The sequence below is a fragment of the Sorex araneus genome, chromosome 5 (assembly GCF_027595985.1).
Source record: "Sorex araneus isolate mSorAra2 chromosome 5, mSorAra2.pri, whole genome shotgun sequence".
NCBI classification, from domain to species: domain Eukaryota; kingdom Metazoa; phylum Chordata; class Mammalia; order Eulipotyphla; family Soricidae; genus Sorex; species Sorex araneus.
Window position 1 is genome coordinate 4,049,613 of NC_073306.1, and position 20,485 is coordinate 4,070,097.

The 20,485-nt window shown below is 62.9% G+C and overlaps 1 protein-coding gene across 1 annotated transcript in view; it reads left to right on the forward strand.

Annotated features, from left to right (window-relative positions):
- Positions 1-20,485, forward strand: part of UBE4B (ubiquitination factor E4B) — an 87,155-nt gene that overhangs the window by 31,007 nt on the left and 35,663 nt on the right. The window contains exons 3-10 of the mRNA XM_055138596.1: positions 1,826-1,961; positions 3,372-3,459; positions 4,761-4,905; positions 7,838-8,066; positions 15,393-15,534; positions 16,812-16,912; positions 18,406-18,520; positions 20,374-20,457. Of these exons, the coding sequence (XP_054994571.1) occupies positions 1,826-1,961; positions 3,372-3,459; positions 4,761-4,905; positions 7,838-8,066; positions 15,393-15,534; positions 16,812-16,912; positions 18,406-18,520; positions 20,374-20,457 (1,040 nt within the window). The remainder of the gene's footprint in view (positions 1-1,825; positions 1,962-3,371; positions 3,460-4,760; positions 4,906-7,837; positions 8,067-15,392; positions 15,535-16,811; positions 16,913-18,405; positions 18,521-20,373; positions 20,458-20,485) is intronic.

Below are 20,485 nucleotides of genomic sequence, written 5' to 3' on the forward strand. Positions count from 1 at the left end.
CGGCTGCGTGCAAGGCACACTCCCTCCCCGCTGTGCTATCACTCCAGCCCCCCTATTTTTTTTTAAAAAGGGAGCAGTTTCAAATCTTGAGTTTCCGTGTGAGGAACCGAGGAAAGGGCAGCACAGCAGGGCCCTTGAAACGGAGGAGTGGAACAGGAAGTGGAGAGCAGGAACGACTAAACTCACACCCACCGGGCACGGTGGGGCCCCGGCAGTGCCCGAGCGGCTGCCAGCCTGCTGCTGAGGATCTCCACAAGGGGCTCCCTGGGCCTTTTTGGGAACCCCCCCCCCCAACCTCACTATACACAAAGAAATCCACATATTCACACCACTAACTATACACAAAGAAAGTCCAGAGGCACAGAGAAATCCGCAAAATTGAACGCAGAGAAACAACAGAGAAAATCAGTGACACCAGAGGATTCTTTTAGAAGGTCAGTAAACCCGATACAAACCGCTAACGAGATGGGAAACACCGAGAGAAGTTCCCAGTATCAGGAATGAGATTGAGCGGCTCGCTGTGACCCCACGATGGACCTGCCTCGCCCCGTCTGTGTCCCTGGGTCACGGGTGGTGGGTTGATGTGGCAACGCGAGGGAGGCAAGCCTGTCCTCTGAACAGTGCCGTGATCGCCCACAGGGAAGCGAGCAGCGCTGCACGCCCTCAGTTTCCGAAGAAATGGAGCCCTGGGTGGGGAAGAGATGTGAAACACAGCAGTTGAGAACGGGCGGCTGGCGGGCGGGAGAGCCAGGAGCCACCCGGCCTGGCCCATTTCCCCTCCCCAGAGGAGCTCTCTTCCACAGAAGCCCCCGAGGTCATTTTGGGAGGGCCGCTCCAGGGGCAGGAATTCCTTTAACCCTTTCACGAAAGGCCGCCACGTCCGAGAGGCCCTGCTGGCGGGCTGTTCCGGAGGGGACGCGGCCAGTCCTCACTGGGTGTGCCGTGGGCTCTCCCCTCCGGCCTGTCAGTGTGTGTGTGGAGGCAGCGTTCCTTCTGCGTGCCTCTCCCCCGCCCTGTCTCGGACCTGTGCCCTGTCCAGTGCGATCCCCCCACGCTGTTGTTTGCATCCTGTGTGCGTGGCTCTTCCACTTCCTGGGACCGGGCGTCCGACTCCTCCCTCCGCCAGGGGAAGGGCCACGCCGTGACTCAGCGTTGTTGGAAGTGTTCACGGGCCCCGGGTGAAGTGTGTGCTCGCGCGCGCTCCCTCCCCGCCTCCTCTGAGGAAGATACTTCCAGGGTGAATTCAGTTTCTCATTGCGCACGAAGCGTTATCCTCAAAGCATGGCTGAGCAGCTGCTCGCAGAAGCAGCCTGTCTCGCTGGCAGCAGGGATGGCTCTGTGACTCGGTTTCCCCGAAGCATCACAGAGAAGTTACGTAGCCCAATAGTGGACTTCCCGTGCATGTCGGAGACCCCAGACCCGTGTGGTCCCCTGGTCACCGCCAATAGTGACCACTTAGGTATGACCCCAAAAGAGACCCAGAAGCGTCTGGCCCACGTGTAGACGGCCTTTGTCCGCGGGCCCGGGTCAGCGGTCTGTCGGCATGGCGAAGCATCGGCGAACACTCCCGCGCCTGACTTGCGTGTGGTTCCCGCTGTCCCGTCCCCGGCCCTGCGTGTCTCGGCCTTGGGGGCCCCCAGGAAGCTCCTTGGTGCCTGGGGCTGGAACGGGCGAGGAGGTGCCGGGCGGTCAGCGGCCGCCCCGGCCGCGGTGAGGGCTGTTCCTGGCCACCCGGGGTGGTGTCCAGGCCCGGCCCACCTGTAGCGCAGCTTGCAGCGCCTCCCTGCCTCCCGCCCTGCCACGTCCCTTTCTGTCTCTGCCGCAGGCGTGGCCCACCGGAGCCAGAGCAGCGAAGGCGTCAGCTCGCTCAGCAGCTCGCCGTCCAACAGCCTCGAGACCCAGTCTCAGTCGCTGTCGCGCTCCCAGAGCATGGACATCGACGGCGTCTCCTGCGAGAAGAGGTGAGCGCAGCCGCGCACGTCGGAGCCCCGGTTCCCCGATGCGGGAGCCGTCGGGGCCCCTCGCAGGGCACGTGCAGATGCCACGCTGGCGGGCACCGCGGTCCCCGCACGCGTCCGCCGGGGAAACGGCTCGGTTTGGCGGGGCTCCGGGGCGCCCCTTCCTCCTGTCTGAACTGGGCCTGGGGCCCGCCTCTGTGGCCAGCGCAGTGTCCGCGACATGCCAGGATGTGGCAGGGCTGGGCTGGCACCCCAGTCCCTGACCCCCAACCGAGGCCCCCTGAGGGGTGAGGATGCCCCCTGGCGCTGGGGCTGGGGTCCAGCTGCTCCTCTTAGCTGTGCTCTGCAGAAACGTCTCCGCAGCCGCCAGTCCAGGTCGGGTTTCAGGGCCGGGTGGTGGCTTCTAGGGGCCAGCACTGCTGCCACCTGCAGACCCTCGGGCCAAGGCAGGCCCCAGCCTCCCAGGCAATGGCCTTAGGAAGCTGGCACAGGCGGGAGTCAGGAGACCCACTTAGAGGCAGCTTGCCGAGAGTTAGCTCTGCCCCGGTACGGAGGGCGCCCTGGGGCTGAGGTGCCAAGCGCACGTGGTGGCTGACCCGGGTTAGATCCCCGGCATCCCACATGGTCCCCTGAGCACCACCAGGAGTGATTCCCGAGCACAGTGCCAGGAGTAACTCCGGGCATTGCCGGGTGTGGCCCAAGAACCAAAAGCAAAAAAAAGGTCAGGGCAGAATTGTGCACTCGGAGGTGTGAGGGTCTGGGATTGCGGATATGGAAGTAGTCAGGGAGAGGAACATACATTTAGATACAGTTCAAAGGGCGTCGGGGCCTGGAGAGGCGGCACAGTGGGAAGGCGCTAGCGTGGGGCAGCTGACCCGGACTCCACCCCCAGCTCCCCGTATTGGCCCCGGGGCCCACCGGAGTGATCCCCGAGAGCAGGGCTGGGGTCAAGTCCTGAGCACACCTGGCTCACGAGGGAAAAACAAAACAAAGCTAATTTACAAAAGGAAATCGAAAGACGACTCAGTAGCATGGCTGGTCCCGGGTCCACCTGCCCACCTGCTCACGGGGCAGGGGGAGAGCACCTCCCCGTGAGCATCGCCAGCATGTTCCCGACAGCCCCGCCCCCCAACCTGCCCCTCCCCCAACCTCCAGCACCTCCTGGAGGCCCCCAGCCATCAGCAGCTGGAGAGATGCTTTGATGGGTGGTGAGCCGCCCCCTCCACCCCTCAAAAGAAGCCAGCGTGGGACAAGTGTTCTCAAGCGCCGGGTGTAAAATTGAGATGAACTTGGCGCAGTTTGCTCTGGCGACGGTGCAGTGCCAGTGTCTTGCAGCTCACCCAGCCAGCAGCGGTGGGCGCTGGGTGGTGGAGTCGGGCAGGTGCAAGACTCGGTTGTTCTTTATGTCTTAAGCATGTCCCAGGTGGACGTGGATTCAGGGATCGAGAACATGGAGGTGGAGGAGAGCGATCGACGCGAGAAAAGGAGCCTTGGGGAAAAGGTCGGTGATGCGGGCACCTGCCCCCCCCCACCCCATCCATCGCCAGAGGCCTCCCCACCGCCCTGCCGCTGCCTGGGGAGCTCTAGAGCCCTCCCTCCTCCCCCTCCCTCCCTCTCTCTCCCACTTCCCCTCTTTCCGTCTCCCTCCCCACTCTCCCCCTCCTCCCTCCCTCCCTCCCTCTCTCTCCCACTTCCTCCCCTCTTTCCCTTTCCCTCCCCACTCTCCCCCTCCTCCCTCCCTTCCTCACTCTCCCTCTCTCCCTCCTCTCCCTCCCTCCCTCCCTCCCTCTTACCCCTCCCTCACTCTCCCTCTCTCCCTCCTCTCTTTCTCCCTCTCTCTTCCTCTCTTTCTCTCTATCCCCCTCTCTCCTCTCTCCCTCCCTCCCTCTCTCTCCCCCTCCCTCTCTACTTCTCTCTCCCTCTCTACTTCTCTCTCTCCCTCTCTCTCTCCTTCTCTCTCCTTCTCTTCTCCCCCTCTCCTCCATCTCCTTCCCTCACTCCCTCTCCCTTCGTCCCTCCCCCTCCATTCCTCTCTCCCCCTCCCTCCCCCTCCCCTTCTCTCTTTACCTTCCTCTCCCTAGCTCTCTTTCATATTTAGGCCACACCCAGCAGTGCTCAGGGCTCCCTCCCGGCCCTGCATTGAGGGATGACTCCTGGTGGGGTTGGGGGACCGTATGGGATGCTGGGGATGGAACCCGGGTCGGCCACTGTCCTATGGCTCCGGCCCTTTCTCTTGAGCACAGCTGGGTGGTCGAGGTTGGCATCTCTCTCTGCCGGCCCGGGCTGTGGGTGGGCGGGAGGCCTCGTGTGTAGCTCTCGGTGCTGATGGGTGGGCGCTGGCCCGGGTCAGCTCCAGTGTGGCGCTACTTCCCCCTCGGGCCTGGCGCCGAGAAACCTTCAGTCGTATTTGTCCGGGGCCATGCTTTTATAAGGAATCCCCTCCAGCTGGGTAGTCTTTCTGTTGTCCTTTCGCACAAGCCGGCAAGCCCGCAGATCTTGGCTGCCCGGGGCTGGTTGGCAGCCGGGCGAGAGGAGGCGGCCCCGGGGCAGAGGGAAGCTTGGGGCAAGGTCAGGCCTCAGGTCTTTTCCGAGCTCGCCGCCCCGTGTTTAGAGAAAAGGCTGTGTGCGTTCATCAAGTGATTTCCTCTGGGTGCAAGGCGGAAGAAGTGTTGGGTCCTGGAGAAGTGACGGGAGGAGCAGGTCATGACCCCGAATGTCAGCTCGGGCCCCTGTTTCTGCCGCCGTCCCTGCCCCCGACTGCCCGCTCCTCGACGCTAATCCCGCTCTCTTCTTCCTCGCAAGGAGCCCCCTTCGGCTTCCGAGGTGTCCGAGGAACAAGCCTTGCAGCTGGTCTGTAAGATCTTCCGCGTCTCCTGGAAGGACCGCGACCGGGACGTCATCTTCCTCTCCTCCCTCTCCGCGCAGTTTAAGCAGAACCCAAAAGAAGGTGGGTCGGGGGCCCAGGGAGGGCGTCTTCCCCGTGGGGCTTCTGTCCTGAGCCAGTGCCCTAGGGGGGCGGGGGGCCCACCCTGCTCTCCGGGAGACACTGTTGGGCTTTCCTGGTTTCCGTCAAGGAAAACTGCATCCATATGTGAATGTCTCCAGGTGGAAATTTTCCCGTTTTCCTCCCCTCACAGAATTCTCCCTTCCATTTTTTGTTTATTTTTCTTTCTTTTTATTTTTTTGGCCCGCACCCGGTCGGTGCTGAGGCCTTCCTTCTGGCTCTGTGCCTGGGGCCACTCCTGGCATGCATGTATGGGGTGACCGGGGTCGTCCGTCTGCAAGGCCCGCATACGCGCCGCCGTCCTGTCCCTCCCCAGACCTTTATTTTCCTTTTTGTTTTTCTTTTGTTTGGGGGCCACACGGGGAGTGCTCAGGGCTCACTCGCACAGTGGGGGGCCGGGGCTGGAACCCGCGCCAGCCTTGTGCGAGGGCGTTATCCCCGCCACCCTACCTCTCCCGGGACTCTCTCTTAAGGAGGGTGCTGCCTGGAGCGCGGAGGGGCCCCCGCCCTGGCCGCGTGACCCCCTCCCAGCGCCTGGCACAGGGAATCTCACTGAACGGCTTCTCAAGGTGGACGCGTTGCTGTGTTTTTTTGCCCTGTCTGTGGCCGCAGTGCCCGGGGGGGGGGGCTGAATGGACAGCTCCCCCCGCCCCCCGCCTTTGGGGCCCCCGGGCTCGGCTCACCGCGCCCCGCCGGGCCTGAGAAGGGCCGGGTGCCCTTGTGCTGCAGCGGGGAGAGCTGGGTGATGGGCGCCTCCACCGCCCCAGCTCGGCAGGTGCTTCCAGGCGTGTCTCCCGCACCGCGTGGTCGGGGTCTCCCACAGCCCGGGGCCAGAGCCCAGGGGAGGCAGCAGCTCCGCAGCCTGCATGGCCGTGTCTGATCAGTCTCCGGATTCCGTTCTTTTGGGACGTTGTCAACTGCCTGTCTCAGGGCTCGCTCCTGGCTCTGTGCTCAGGGGTCATCCCTGGTGGGTTTGGGGGACCCTGTGGGCTGCCGGGGATTGAATCTGGGCTGACCCTGTGTCAGCGCCTCTCCCTGCTCAGGCCCCTGGGCCCGACTGTTCAGGGCTGTGTGACCCCCTGGGCCCGACTGTTCAGGGCTGTGTGACCCCCTGGGCCCGACTGCTCAGGGCTGTGTGACCCCCTGGGCCCGACTGTTCAGGGCTGTGTGGCCCCCTGGGCCCGACTGTTCAGGGCTGTGTGACCCCCTGGGCCCGACTGTTCAGGGCTGTGTGACCCCCGGGCCCGACTGTTCAGGGCTGTGTGACCCCCTGGGCCCGACTGTTCAGGGCTGTGTGACCCCCTGGGCCCGACTGTTCAGGGCTGTGTGACCCCCTGGGCCCGACTGTTCAGGGCTGTGTGACCCCCTGGGCCCGACTGTTCAGGGCTGTGTGACCCCTGGGCCCGACTGTTCAGGGCTGTGTGACCCCCTGGGCCCGACTGTTCAGGGCTGCGTGACCCCCTGGGCCCGACTGTTCAGGGCTGCGTGACCCCCTGGGCCCGACTGCTCAGGGCTGCGTGTGACCCCCTGGGCCCGACTGCTCAGGGCTGCGTGTGACCCCCTGGGCCCGACTGCTCAGGGCTGCGTGTGACCCCCTGGGCCCGACTGCTCAGGGCTGCGTGTGACCCCCTGGGCCCGACTGCTCAGGGCTGCGTGTGACCCCCTGGGCCCGACTGCTCAGGGCTGCGTGTGACCCCCTGGGCCCGACTGCTCAGGGCTGCGTGTGACCCCCTGGGCCCGACTGCTCAGGGCTGCGTGTGACCCCCTGGGCCCGACTGCTCAGGGCTGCGTGTGACCCCCTGGGCCCGACTGCTCAGGGCTGCGTGTGACCCCCTGGGCCCGACTGCTCAGGGCTGCGTGTGACCCCCTGGGCCCGACTGCTCAGGGCTGCGTGTGACCCCCTGGGCCCGACTGCTCAGGGCTGCGTGTGACCCCCTGGGCCCGACTGCTCAGGGCTGCGTGTGACCCCCTGGGCCCGACTGCTCAGGGCTGCGTGTGACCCCCTGGGCCCGACTGCTCAGGGCTGTGTGACCCCCTGGGCCCGACTGCTCAGGGCTGCGTGTGACCCCCTGGGCCCGACTGCTCAGGGCTGCGTGTGACCCCCTGGGCCCGACTGCTCAGGGCTGCGTGTGACCCCCTGGGCCCGACTGCTCAGGGCTGTGTGACCCCCTGGGCCCGACTGCTCAGGGCTGTGTGACCCCCTGGGCCCGACTGTTCAGGGCTGTGTGACCCCCTGGGCCCGACTGTTCAGGGCTGTGTGACCCCCTGGGCCCGACTGTTCAGGGCTGTGTGACCCCTGGGCCCGACTGTTCAGGGCTGTGTGACCCCCTGGGCCCGACTGTTCAGGGCTGTGTGACCCCCTGGGCCCGACTGTTCAGGGCTGTGTGACCCCCTGGGCCCGACTGCTCAGGGCTGTGTGACCCCCTGGGCCCGACTGCTCAGGGCTGTGTGTGACCCCCTGGGCCCGACTGCTCAGGGCTGTGTGTGACCCCCTGGGCCCGACTGCTCAGGGCTGTGTGTGACCCCCTGGTCCCGACTGCTCAGGGCTGTGTGTGACCCCCTGGTCCCGACTGCTCAGGGCTGTGTGTGACCCCCTGGTCCCGACTGCTCAGGGCTGTGTGACCCCCTGGGCCCGACTGCTCAGGGCTGCGTGTGACCCCCTGGGCCCGACTGCTCAGGGCTGCGTGTGACCCCCTGGGCCCGACTGCTCAGGGCTGTGTGACCCCCTGGGCCCGACTGCTCAGGGCTGCGTGTGACCCCCTGGGCCCGACTGCTCAGGGCTGCGTGTGACCCCCTGGGCCCGACTGCTCAGGGCTGCGTGTGACCCCCTGGGCCCGACTGCTCATGACCCCGCCTTTCTCCTGCCCCTCCCCAGTGTTCTCCGACTTCAAGGATCTGATCGGCCAGATTTTGATGGAAGTGCTAATGATGTCCACCCAGACTCGAGATGAAAACCCATTTGCCAGTCTGACGGCCACGTCGCAGCCCATCACGGCGGCCGCTCGGTCCCCGGACCGCAGTCTCCTGCTCAACGCCGGCTCCAACCCGGGCAGCAGCCCCATGCTCTGCAGCGTCGGCTCGCTGGGGGCCGGCTCCCTGTCCAGGTCAGTGCGGGCGGCCAGGGCGCGGCCGCCCCAGCTCCCTCTCGTCCGGCCCGGGGAGGGGTGCTGCTGGCGCTCTGCCGGGGGCAGGTTTCTTCTCCGGCAAGTCGTCAGCGGCTCCTCCCGGTCAGCGCGGGGGCTCCACACGCCCGCCCGCCCCCCGCAGTGCGGCACTGGCCTTCACGCCACGGCTTCCCTCGGACGCTGTGCACTGCAGTTCTGTCCTCAGCCTCTCTCCCCCCTCTCTCCGCACTGTAGCCTCTATGAGACTAGCCCCACCCCCAGCCCGGGTGCCTGCCCCTGTCTCGCCTCGCCCGCCCGCGCCGCCCCCTGGCCCGGCACAGCCGCGGGGAGTCAGCCCGCCTCGCCCCGGTACCGGCCCTACACGGTCTCGCACCCCTGGGGTGCCCCCGCCACGCCCCGGCCCCCGGGCGCCTCCAGCCTGCCCGCCCTGGCTGGCCCATCCACACACACGGGCCCCGACGGCGGGCCCCCGCTCCCGGCCGCCACCGCCGGCAGACGGCCCTCCCTGAGGATCGCCCCGAGGTACTTGGTCGCCGGAGAAAGGGGCTGAGCACTGGCCGGGCGCCCCAGTGTGTGACCCTGACCTTGCTGCCCGGCTCGCTGCTTCGGCCAAGCTTCCGTATAACCTGGGGGGGTGGGGGCTGCTGCGGCCACACCTGTCCCCGTCGTCCCCCTCATGCCCCACCTTGTCCCCTTGAGGTACGTGCCAAGGCAGGGCCTTAAGCTGGAGGGTCGGGGCTCACAGAACCACACTTGGGTGTTTTACTTCGTTGTGGCCAGAGGTCATGGGATGCAGTTCTGGTGGTGGTGGTGGTGGTGGGGGGGGGTTCCTGCTGGCTCTGGTTGGGTGGGCCCCGTCTCTCCCGGTGCTGTGCTGTCCGCCTCTTAGAGATACCCTGGTGACCCACCCGCCACTCAGCCCCACGCCGGGCCGTGCTTGGCTGCATGTGTGCTTGGGTTGGGGGACTCTGGCTAAGGGGGGGGGGGAGGCTGCCCTGGGTTTTCCTCTGTGCCCTGATGACCTTTTCTGCTTCTGTTGCGCTAGTCTGTACGACAGCCCCTACTCCTTCCTCTTCCTCGCGCTTTCTGGGGACAGTAGTGATGAAGATGGCGCAGAAGAGGATGAAGGCGGTGGTGATGAGTTTGCCTGTGTCCAGTTTGGGCCCAGGTATCCGAGGAGTGTGATGCCTGCATGTGCCTCCGCGCTTAGAAACTAACGTCTGCGCCCTGGCTAGGGGGTGCTCAGCACCCCGGTGCAGAGAGGTGGCCGGGTGTCGCCAGGGAAGGAGCAGGGCGGAGGGCGGGCTCAGAATGCTGGAGCGCAGACTTCGCATGCGGAGGCCGCGGGTTTGCACCCCCGCTCCCCGTGGTCTCTCCTCGCCCCCAGGCACTGAGCCGGGCGTGCCCCAAAGCAGGGAGACCCTTTGTCTGTGGTCACGGGCGCTGGTGTGGAGGGAAGCTGAGGCGGGTGGTTTTCCAGGCAGGAGCATCGGCTGGAGCCTTAGCCAGCAGGTCACCCCCTGTCCCCTCTCCCAGAAGTGCCTGGTGCTCGGGGACACGCCCATGTTCCTCCCCCGGGCTGTAGGAGAGGCTGGCGGGAGGGGGCCGGGGGCACCCGCTGGGGCCAGACTCACGCCCCCATCCAGGGAGAGCGTGTGGGGGTGAGTCCCCAGGGCAGGCGGGGGCCGGGCCTCCATGGCTGACCTGGGTTTTCAGCATCTCCTCTTTGACCTTGGCGGAGCTGAAGCCCCCCTGGGCAGGCCGGCGCCGAGGTTTCCCAGGTGACTTTGACCTGAGCTTAGAGCTTACAATAATAGCACCTTCTTCCTCGTGCTGACTCATTGTCTCGGATGCGCTCTTAAATTGAAATTTCCTCGGACCCGTTGGTATTTGTGCCTGCTCTGTTCGGAAATAGCTCCTGGCTATAAATAGCGCGCGGCGGGAGTCGGTGCCTCATTAAGGTGGATGGCCACGGGCGAGCAGGGGCTGTCGGTGCCCGCCGGCCAGTGTCTGCAGCACCCCGGGCTCTCCCTGCCTGTTCTGCGTGTGACTTGGTGGTACACTCTGTGGCGGTGCCGTCCCTGCCCCCTCCAGGGCAGGCTGGCTTGGCTGGGGTGCGGGATCTCCCAGCCCCCACCGGCTTTGGCTGTTCCTAAGGGAGAGAGTTCTCAGCTTCACTCCCCTCTCCGGACTCGCCCTAGAAGTCAGCGCCTGCAGCTGCGCAGAAACCGACTCTCATCGTGGAATCAGGAAGCGACAGTGTTGCACTTCCTGCGTGCTGGGCGCCCAGCAGCGTGGCAGGCGCAGAATGCGTGCTCCGCTGAGCCCCCCAGAGCCTGCACCCTACCTGGCCTGCCCCCGTCACCCCATAACCTGAAGCTTCTGTACCCGCAGGTCACTGCTGCACCTCCAGGTCACCCCTTAAACTCCAGCTTGCTCCTATAAACCCCGCTCGCCCCTGCACCCCGGGTCACCCCTCTAACCCCTGCACCCCAGGTCACCCCTCTAACCCCTGCACCCCAGGTCACCCCTCTGACCCCTGCACCCCAGGCCACCCCTCTGACCCCTGCACCCCAGGTCACCCCTCTGACCCCTGCACCCCAGGTCACTCCTGGAACTCGCAGTGTGCCCCTGCACCCCCACCTGTGTCACCTTCCTGCTACACTCTGGTTCTGGGGGACTCTCATCACCTTTTTCCTTCCGCGTCGTTCCTTGGTCTTTGGTGAGGAAGGGCCCCGTCTCACCCCGACGCCAGGCTGTCTGTCTGTCCTGACCTGAAGGAGGTGCTCGGGTCCGGGTTCTGCAGATGCTGAGTGAAAGGCATGTGAAGCCGGGAAACCCTCGGACCCGAGGCACGTGCGGGGCAGGGTGAGCGCAGAGACCCTCGGTCACGGGGGCGAGAGGCGGGTTTCGCGTCCCCTCAGGCTCGTCCTCCCAGAGCGTCGCTGGCATTGACGCGAGCAGTTCTGCCCTCGGAGGGGAACCTTCGAGAAGACGCGCCGTGCCGCGTCCTTCCCTGGAAAGCTCACGGCTTGCCCCACCTCTCCAAGTTCCGTGGAGGTGACAGGAGCGAGAGTCCCTCCAGAGAGGTCACGGGCGGTTTCCCAGGAAATTGGCTTTTCTCTTCCTGCTCAGACAGCCGAGCGTCACGCGCCCCAGAGAGGAAGGGGCCAGTGCGGCGTGTTCCTGCACCCTGCTCGGTGGCTTCCCGCCAGGAGACGCACGACCAGGTGGGGGCGTCCTGGTGCAATGTCGGGGTCACGTCCCGACTCTCCCTGGCAGCAACCCCCCACACCTGGTGTGCGCCTTACTTTCACGCATGCGTGCACATCATACACACCCCTCTAGACGGCACACTGCGACCCCCGCCCTCTTGTGGGCATGCATGCACACAACACACGTTCCACATGACCCTCTAGCTGGTGCACACACACACATCACACACAGTATGCACACACCTCCTTTGTTGGGGCACCCACATGCATGCCCACACATACACAGACATACACTCACACACGTGCACACACACGCGCACCCACACGCTGTGGATTCGTTCTTCAGGTTGCCGCCGTTGAGGGGTGCCCAGACCCCATCGAGGTGACTGGCACAGGAAACAGGCAAAGACTTTCTGGTTTGGGTTTTTCCAGGCACTTCGTGTTCTTTGGTCTGTCTGTCCTTCAGAGCCCGGGGACAGGCCGCCCTGCTCGTCTGGGGGCCACGCCCCACCCGCCCGCGGGGCTGGGGCGCTGACGCCACGGAGTATTGCACCGCTCTCACGTCGCTGGGGAGGCGCGAAACCCCAGCGTCGGTGCGGGAAGGGCGACCGAGAAGAGGGAGTCACTGTTCTGTGGCAGCAGCCAAGAAGCTGCAGGGAAATTGTGCAAGAAACAAGTTTTCTTGGCACATTTAAAACGGAATTCAGGGACTGGAGCTGCGTTACGGGGGGAGGGCGCCTACCTTGCCCGCGGCCGACCCGGCACCCATGTGGCCCCCGAGCACCACCAGGAGTGATTCCTGAGCCCCGCCAGGCGTGGCCCAGGGAGGAATTCAGTTTGTACAGATACGCGTTATAAACGCGACTTGGTGCTGGTACTGGGACGTGGTTCTGTTCTCCCGGGAGGAGGGGTGCACAGACGCCTCTGGGGCTGTGGCCCCTGGCAGGACCCCATGCCCCGTTGGTGACCTCAGCAGTGCCAGGCCCGAGCACGCCACGTCACTGGGCCCCAGGGCTGGATGAGCCGTTCAGCCTGGTCAGCCAGTGTCACGGGAATGGCCCTCGGACCCTCTGCCTTTGGGAAGACGCCCCACCCCATTTTTTAATTTATTTTTTTGTTCGGGGGCCACACCCAGAGATGCTTCCATGTCTCTCCTGGCTCTGCACTCAGGGATCACTCCTGGCAGTGCTTGGGGGACCCTGTGGGGTGCTGGGATTGAACCTGAGCCGGCTGTGTGCCAGGCAAGTGCCCTCCCGCTGTGCTATCACTCCAGCCCCAGCCTTGCCATATTTCTGATATTCCACATGTCACAGTAGTAAAGTGACACGGATTTTGTACCAATTTTAAGGGGAAAAGAATTGTACCAATTCAAAGGGGCTGGAGCAATAGCACAGTGCTCAGGTAGTTTGCCTTGCACGTGGTTGACCCGGGTTCAATTCCCAGCATCCCATATGTTCCCCCGAGCACCACCAGGAGTAACTTAAGAGTGCAGAGCCAGGAGTAACCCCTGTGCATTGCCAGGTGTTACCCCCCAAAAAATGCAAAAAAAAAAAAGTGTATCAAAATGTTTATTGAGTGCCTGAAAAATAGCTCAGTGGGTGGCAGCTAATGATGTGCTGTGGGCTGTGCGGGTGTGAGGCCCTCACCATAGGGTTCCCCACGCACCACCACTGGCGACCTCTGAGTACTGAGCACTGAGCCCTGAGCCCGTGTATAGCCCCTGAGCACGACTGGCTGCGGCTCAAGATCAGAAACAAAAGTTTCCCGGAAGCATCTTAGTCTCGTGTCTTGGTTCTTTGCCACTTACTGCTTCAGAGGCAGAATCCGAATACCTGTTTCGGGGAGAAGGGGCACCACAGCCAGTGGTACTCGGGGGTTACTCTTGGCTCTGTGCTCACGAATCATCCCTGACAGGGTTCAGGGCACCATATGGGGTGCCTGGAATCGAGTCAGGGTCCACCAGGTGCCGAGCAAGTGCCCTCCCCGCTGGACTGTCCCTCCTGCCCTCACAGCGTCAGCCCTTGTGCGTCTGGGGAGACCGACACTGTGGCCCGAGTGTATCCCTCGCACCCTTGCCGCCCGGCGCCGCGGGTGTCACCCTGGGCGCTGCTGGCCGTGGCCTCGCCAAGGAGAACCCTGACGCCTGTGTGTGGCTGGAGCGTGCCGCCTCCCTGTCTGCTGGGGCCCCGGGGCCCGCCCTCCCCTCGGCCCGGGGCGGCCTGGTCTCTCCCGGCCGAGTGCTGGGCTCTGCTCGGCCTTTCTCGTGTGGGCGACCTTTCGTTTCCGTTTCCTGGCGTGTGAGGACCCCTGCCCCAACCGCCACCCACCGGGAGTAGCCCTGGTGAGCCCTAGGACCCGTCCGCCAGCCCGTCCCTGGCCACACCCTCGCTGCAGTGGGGCGGAGTCTCCCTCCCAAGCGGGCGCCTCCAGCGGCCCCGACGTTGCCCACGGGGCAGTGGCTCGTGACCCCGTGACGCTCCTCGCTGCAGCTTCGGGCCTGGGCCTCGGGCGCGGGTGTCAGCTCCAGCGGCAGGCAGAACCCTGAGCTCCCGAGTCACAGAACCAGCCACAGCGGCTTTCTTGGGTTGCTGTTGGGGCCATGGGATGTAACCTGGGCTCCCACATGCAGATCCGTGCTCCAGCCCTGGGAGCAGCCGCCGCCGCCTCCTCCTCCTCCTCCTCCCCCCCCTCCCCCCCTTCCTCCTCCTCCTTTCCTCCTGGCTCGGGACCATTTGGAAAGCCGGGAATCGAACCCAGCCCGCCCCTTGCGAGGCAGGAGCCCCCCCGCGGTACTGTTCCTCCGGATGTTCTCTTGAGGGCTCCCCCTGGTGCTGCCTGTCCTTGCACTGCCTTGGCGGGGCAGGGGGTGCTTGGTCGGTCGCCAGCAGGAGCACGTGGGCCTTCCCTTCTGCCAGCCCCTGCAGTTAAGTCGTAGGAATCCCAGTGTCCGGGTCTCACCTGAAAGCCGGGCGGGAAACCCGGCGTCCCGTCCCCTTGGCCGCGCCCCAGGTTTCCTTCAGCCTCGAGCTCGCTGGGTTTCCTGCGTCCCTGAGTGAGTCATGAGTGTCCCCTGCCGCCCGGGCTCTCTCCCCGCGCCTGTGTCGGGCACCTGGCCTTACCGCTGCTGTGCCGGCTGGTGCCCCGGGCTCGGGGGACCTCGCGGGGCGCTGGGGACCAAGCCCACGCTGGCCGTGGTGCAGGCGCCTCCCTGTCCTTCCCCGCCTGCTGCCCGCGTCCGCCTCTGCGTGCGCCCAGGTTGAGTCGGGCTCCGTGCCCTCCCAGCCCTCTCCTCGCCTCTCACCTTGGAAGTTTCTCTCCACATGTTTCCTTTTCGCTCCAAAGCCGGCTCCTCCGGTGCCGAGATGAGTCTGTGTCTCGTGGCTCAGACCCAGTGAGCCCCTGGGCTACGGTGACTGAGACTTGGTGTCGCCTCCCCCTCCCACAACTGTGTCTGGCTCTGGTCGAGAAGTTTCCTGCCACCTGGGGAGACCCGGCCCCGCACGCAGGCCTTTGATGGATTTTTCGCAGAAAGTGCTGGTGTGTGTGTGTGTGTGTGTGTGTGTGTCTGTGTCTGTGTCTGTGTGTCTGTGTCTGTGTGCATGTGGTGTGTTGCCCAGGGTGTGTGTGTGTGTGTGTGTGTGTGTGTGTGGTGTGTGTTTCCTGAGGTAGGGGTGTGTGTGTGTGTGTGTGTGTGTGTCTGTGTGTCTGTGTCTGTGTGTGTGTGTGCAGTGTGCTCCGTGCTGAGCCTGTGGCCGGGAGAGGAGGTGTGCTGTGGCGGCTCCCTGGGGCCTGGTCTTGCCCTTCTCCCCCACACCCCTGCGTGCAGCGGCCAGTGTGGCTTGTGTGTGGGCACACCCTTCCCGGGCCAGCACTTGGACCCGGCCTTTGTCTTCCTGGTTGGCGGGCAGGTGCTGTGTGGCTGGCGGCCTCTGCTAACAGCAGCGTGTTTGCCAAGGGGGGCGGCCGGCGGGGCCGGGGCAGGGCCGTTGCTCGGGCCTTCTAACAGGTGTGCTGCCGCCACGTCCGTCTGTCCCGAGGGGTGAGCGAGCGAGAGGTGAGAATGACCCCTTTTCTCTTCTCTCCCCGAAAGTTTGGGAGCCTCTGGTGGGGCGAGTTCCTGGGACTCCTACAGCGACCATTTCACCATCGACACCTGCAAGGAGACGGACATGCTCAACTACCTCATCGAGTGTTTCGACCGAGTGGGGATAGAGGAGAAGAAAGCACCAAAGGTAACGCGCACGGCTCCGCGCGCACGCACACACGCACACACACTCTCCTGGTTAGTGATCAGTGACCCCCCTCCAGGTACGGGACATAGCTCCATACAGACACACAGTCGTTGACTAAACAGCCTGGGTAGTGATCAGTAACCCCTGTCAAAGTAACGTGATAAAACTTCATCACACGCACACACACACACACACACCCTGTTAGTGACCAATAACCCTCCTCAGGATAATAGTGCGCACACTATTCTTTCATCCAGTGCACACCCACTCTTTCACATGCACACAAGTCTGGCAACTTATCCATTGTCCCCCTCAAGGTAGTCGGACACGGGCCAGGGTTTGGTCCTCGGCGGCCCATATGTTCCCCAAGCACTGCCAGGAGTAATTCCTGAGTGCAGATCAGAAGTAAGCCTTGAGCATCACCAGGTGTGCCCAACCCCTCCTCACCTCACGCCAGAAAAGAAAGGTAGTATGACATAGCGCCAGCGCGCGCGCACACACACACACACACACACACACACCTGGTTAGTGTTCCATCAGTAATTCCCCACCCCTGTGGAGTATCCGTATGACATAGTGCGTGTGTGCGTGTGCGCACGCGCACACCCCCCCCCCCCCTTGTTAGTGGTCCATCAGTAATTCCCCTTCCCCGTGGAGTGTCCGTGTACTGATTTAACTAGAAAGAGACCAGCGGACAGTTTCTGGGCCCCAGGCTGGGTGGAGGGAGGAGTCCCGGGGCCCAGTGGCGTTGCCCCCGGAGACCGTGGGCGGGCCCTTGTCACCCCGACGTGGCACCATCATCCTAGTTCTCACCAGGCCCAGTGCTGAGCCGCTTCGGTTGCTTCGCTGCTCCCCGTGTGAGCGGGAAACTGTAGTATTTCTTCCCCGAATGAGTAGGAACCTGGGGCAGAGGGGACATGGCCAGAACCACTGAGATACTGAAAGGCACAGCCGGCGCCCGAGGTGGGAGCGCCCCGTCTCGCTCTTCCTGCTGACTCCCGACTCGCTCGTCTCGTTCCTGTCCCGTGCCTCCCTCTCGCTCCCTTAGGAGCTAATCTGGGGTCCCCCGTCCACTCCCTCGCCTCTCGGGGCCTGTCGCCCGAGCCTGAGAAAAGCCAAGGCTGTGGGCATCTTGGCGGCGCCCCTGGCCGCTCCGTCCGCACTGCTTCCTGCCTGTGCCCGTGTGCGGGGTGCTGGGGACGCCTGAGGCTGCAGCCAGGCGGGCGTGTCGCGCGGCCGGACCGAGTGTCGGTGACCTGCCGTCCCCTCCCCTACAGATGTGCAGCCAGCCCGCCGTCAGCCAGCTCCTGAGCAACATCCGCTCCCAGTGCATCTCGCACACGGCGCTCGTGCTCCAGGGCTCCCTCACGCAGCCAAGGTAGGGGCCGCCCCGCGCCGTCTGGCCACTCCTGGCCTCCTCTCTCCAGTACCCAGCCCGCTTTGCTCCTAAGGTAGCAGAAACCCTCTCTGAGAAGAACGTGGTGCTGTTTGAGTTCTTTGTCCTCTCTTTTCCTCCGTGGAGCTACGTCATTGCTGACGTGGGTAGACACCGAGGCAGCACATTTGTATTTTCATTTAAAACCGCCTACTTGAGGGCCAGAGAGATAGTGCAGTGGGTAGGGCCTTGCACGTGTCTGATCTGGTTTTGATCCTGGGCATCTCTATGGTCCCCCTGAGCACTGCCAGGAGTGATTCCTGAGTGCAGAGTCAGGAGTGACCCCTGGGCATCGCCAGGTGTCACCCCAAAACAAAAAATCAAACTCATTTTGGGGACCGACGATATAGCAGGTTGGCCACTGACCTGGGTTCAATCCCTGGCATCCTTTATGGTCCCCAAGGCCACCAGGAGTTGATTCCTGAGTGCAGAGCCAGGAGTAACTGCTGAGCTGGGTCTGACCCAGAAACCAGGGTGGGGAAAGCAGCTGCTTGAGCCCCGGAGAAGGGGCCCACAGAAGCACACAGGTCTCTCTGCCCACAGGCGGCCAGTCTGAGCCTGGCTCTGCTAAGGAGCACTCACGGGTCAGATAACTGAGCACACGTCCAAGTACTGTGGTTTTAAATGTTTCTACAAGTAAAGGTTTCAAGTTTCAGAAAAAGGTTATTTGTGTATTTCATGTCTTGTATGCAAAATGATTTAAAGGAGAAGTGGTAAGCTTTTAGCCTTTCTTTTGTAACTTTTCCGCTATCATTTTCTGTCCCGTAGCCAGGGGTTTTGAAAGTAATCAAGAAGAAAAATGATATGTATGTACCACAGAATGGAAATCTTCAGTCCTTAGCCATTGCTGACCTTTTTTTTTGTTTTGTTTTTTGTTTTTTTGGGTCACACCTGGCAATGCACAGAGGTTACTCCTGGCTTTGCACTCAGGAGTCACCCCTGACGGTTCTCAGAGGACCATATGGGATGCTGGGAATCGAACCCGGGTCGGCCGCGTGCAAGGCAAATGCCCTACCCGCTGTGCTATCGCTCCAGCCCCTGCTGACCTTTTTATCAGTTGAATGAGGCAGAAAAACTGGAGAGACTTGCTTGGCACTGGTGGTTTTGGGGCCTCCCCAGGTGGTGCTCGGGGATCACTCCCGGCGGGACTCGGGGACCCTGTGGGATGCCGGGGATTGAACCCGGGTCAGCCACGTGCAAGGCACACCTCTGTGCTGCCTCCCAGGCCCCGAAGGAGATTGCTTTGTGTTTTATTAACAGCTGCAGTTAGAAAGATCCATTCTTCGAAACTTCTCTTAGCATTTTTTTTCTGTCAGACCAAAAAAAAAAAAAAGTGGTGCTTAGAGCTGGGACGGGCGAGGTCGCCGAAGGCCTGGGCGGTTTTTGGAGAGCCTTGGCGTGTGCACGCCCTCACCGCTGTCCCCGCCTGGCCCCAGGTCCCCGCAGCAGCCTTCCTTCCTGGTGCCCTACATGCTCTGCCGGAATCTCCCGTACGGCTTCATTCAGGAGCTTGTGAGAACCACTCACCAGGACGAAGACGTGTTCAAGCAGGTGAGTCTGCCACCATGGTGCCAGGGCGGGTTTCCAGGCGTGTCCCGCAGGCTTCTGCCTCGGGATCTGAGTGTGGCTCCTGCAGAGCGGCCGGCCCGAAGATGCCCATGACAGCTGCCTCTTCCACGCATGCGCCATCAGGCCAGGCATGTGGCGAGCTTCTTCATTGGGGTGGGGTTTGTTTGTTTTTTTCTTTCTTTCTTTTTTGTCATTTTGAGTCACACCCTGTGATGCTCAGGGGTCACTCCTGGCTCTGCACTCAGGAGTCACTCCTGGCGGTGCTCGGGTGACCCTATGGGATGCTGGGATTAAGCACGGGTCGGCCGCATGCCAGGCAAACGCCCTCCCCGCGGTGCTGTCGCTCCAGCCCCCTGGGTGGCTATTCTTGGTTTGGGGTGCTCGGGGCTACTGCTCGCTCGGTGCTTCAGGGTCACTTGTGGCCTGGACCCCGGCTGGGACCTTGTCCCCCTGCAGGCCCAGCAGGGAGTTTCACCCAAGAGCACCCAGGGCCGAGCCTATGGCGGGACGTGCATTTGCCGCTGGCGTGTTGGCGGCCGGAGTTCCGTGTCTTCTCCCCGCCGGCCCTGGTCTTGGCTCGCACGCCGTGATTCCTCCGTTGAGTCGAGTGTTCACGTGTGGCATCTTGTAGGCACAAGGGCCAGCGCAGACACGGCCCCTGGTAGTCAGGCTGGTTGGTTGGTCCAGAGGCTCCTTCCAGCGTAAGCAGCGGGGCTGATATTTTGGTTTGGGTTTGCTTTATTTTTGGAGGTGCTCGGGGCTGACTCGGGGATCACTCCGGGCGGGCGGGGCTCGGCTCAGACCCGGGTTGGCCACCTCCAAGGCAGACGCCCTCCCCACTGTGCTGTTGCTCTGACCTCATTGTGTTTGTTTTAATTATAGTTTAGGTCACGTGCTGGAGTGTTGACATTTGTGGTCCTGGTGTCCAGAGTTACCTCACCGCCCCCAAACTGTCCAGACAGTTTTTCAGGGTTTTTTTTTTTTTTCCCAATTATCTTTTTTGTGTTTTGGGCTACACCCAGTAGTGCTCAGGACTTACTCCTCCCGGCTCTGTGCTCAGGGATGTTAGGGGACTACGTGGGGTGCCAGGGGTCCGACGGGAGTCTGTCGCATGCTGGACAGATGCCTTTTTTTTTTCTTTTTTGCTTTTTGGGCCACACCCAGCTATTCTCAACGGTTACTCTTGACTCTGCTCTCAGGAATTATTCCTGGCGGTGCTCAGGGAACTATATGGGATGCTGGGAATCGAACCCGGGTTCGGGTTTGCCGTGTGCAAGGCAGACGCCCTGCCCGCTGTGCTGTCGCTACAGCCCCCTAAAGCCTTCCCCCCCCATCCTTTTTTGAAACATCACCAGTTGTCTCTTTGTTCCCATAATTAGTGAAAAATCATACGTATTCTGCCCCTTATTCTCTTTACACTAAACAGGGAACACAGGAAAGAATTAGAGGTGGGAGGAATTAGAATTAGAGGAAAAATAAGAAGAATTATTTTTTCAAAACTGATCGGGTCGAGAAAATGCTGGCGCATCATGTCCACTTGCTTCACAAACAAGCTGCTCTTGGTAGTCTTGAGCGAGCGGCTGGCCGTGGGTGCTGTTTGGGTTCTGGGGGCCCACAGCAGACCCCAAGTCTGTGAGTTCCTGAGTCCTTCCAGTAGGACCTCGGGGCCCTGCAGGAGAGCAGAGCCATGAGCAGGGGCTGGGTTCGGACCCCTCTATGTGACGGAGCTTTATCGGCCGGGCTGCGGGGACGCGACGAGGTCCGGACACAGCGCGTGTCGCGTGGCTCCTGCCCTTCCTCATCCTCCCCGCTGTTCCTGCTGTCTTGTCTTGCAGATCTTCATCCCCGTTTTACAAGGCCTGGCTCTTGCTGCCAAAGAGTGTTCCCTGGACAGCGACTACTTCAAGTACCCCCTCATGGTAAGGCGGCAGACGCTGTCCCAGTCGG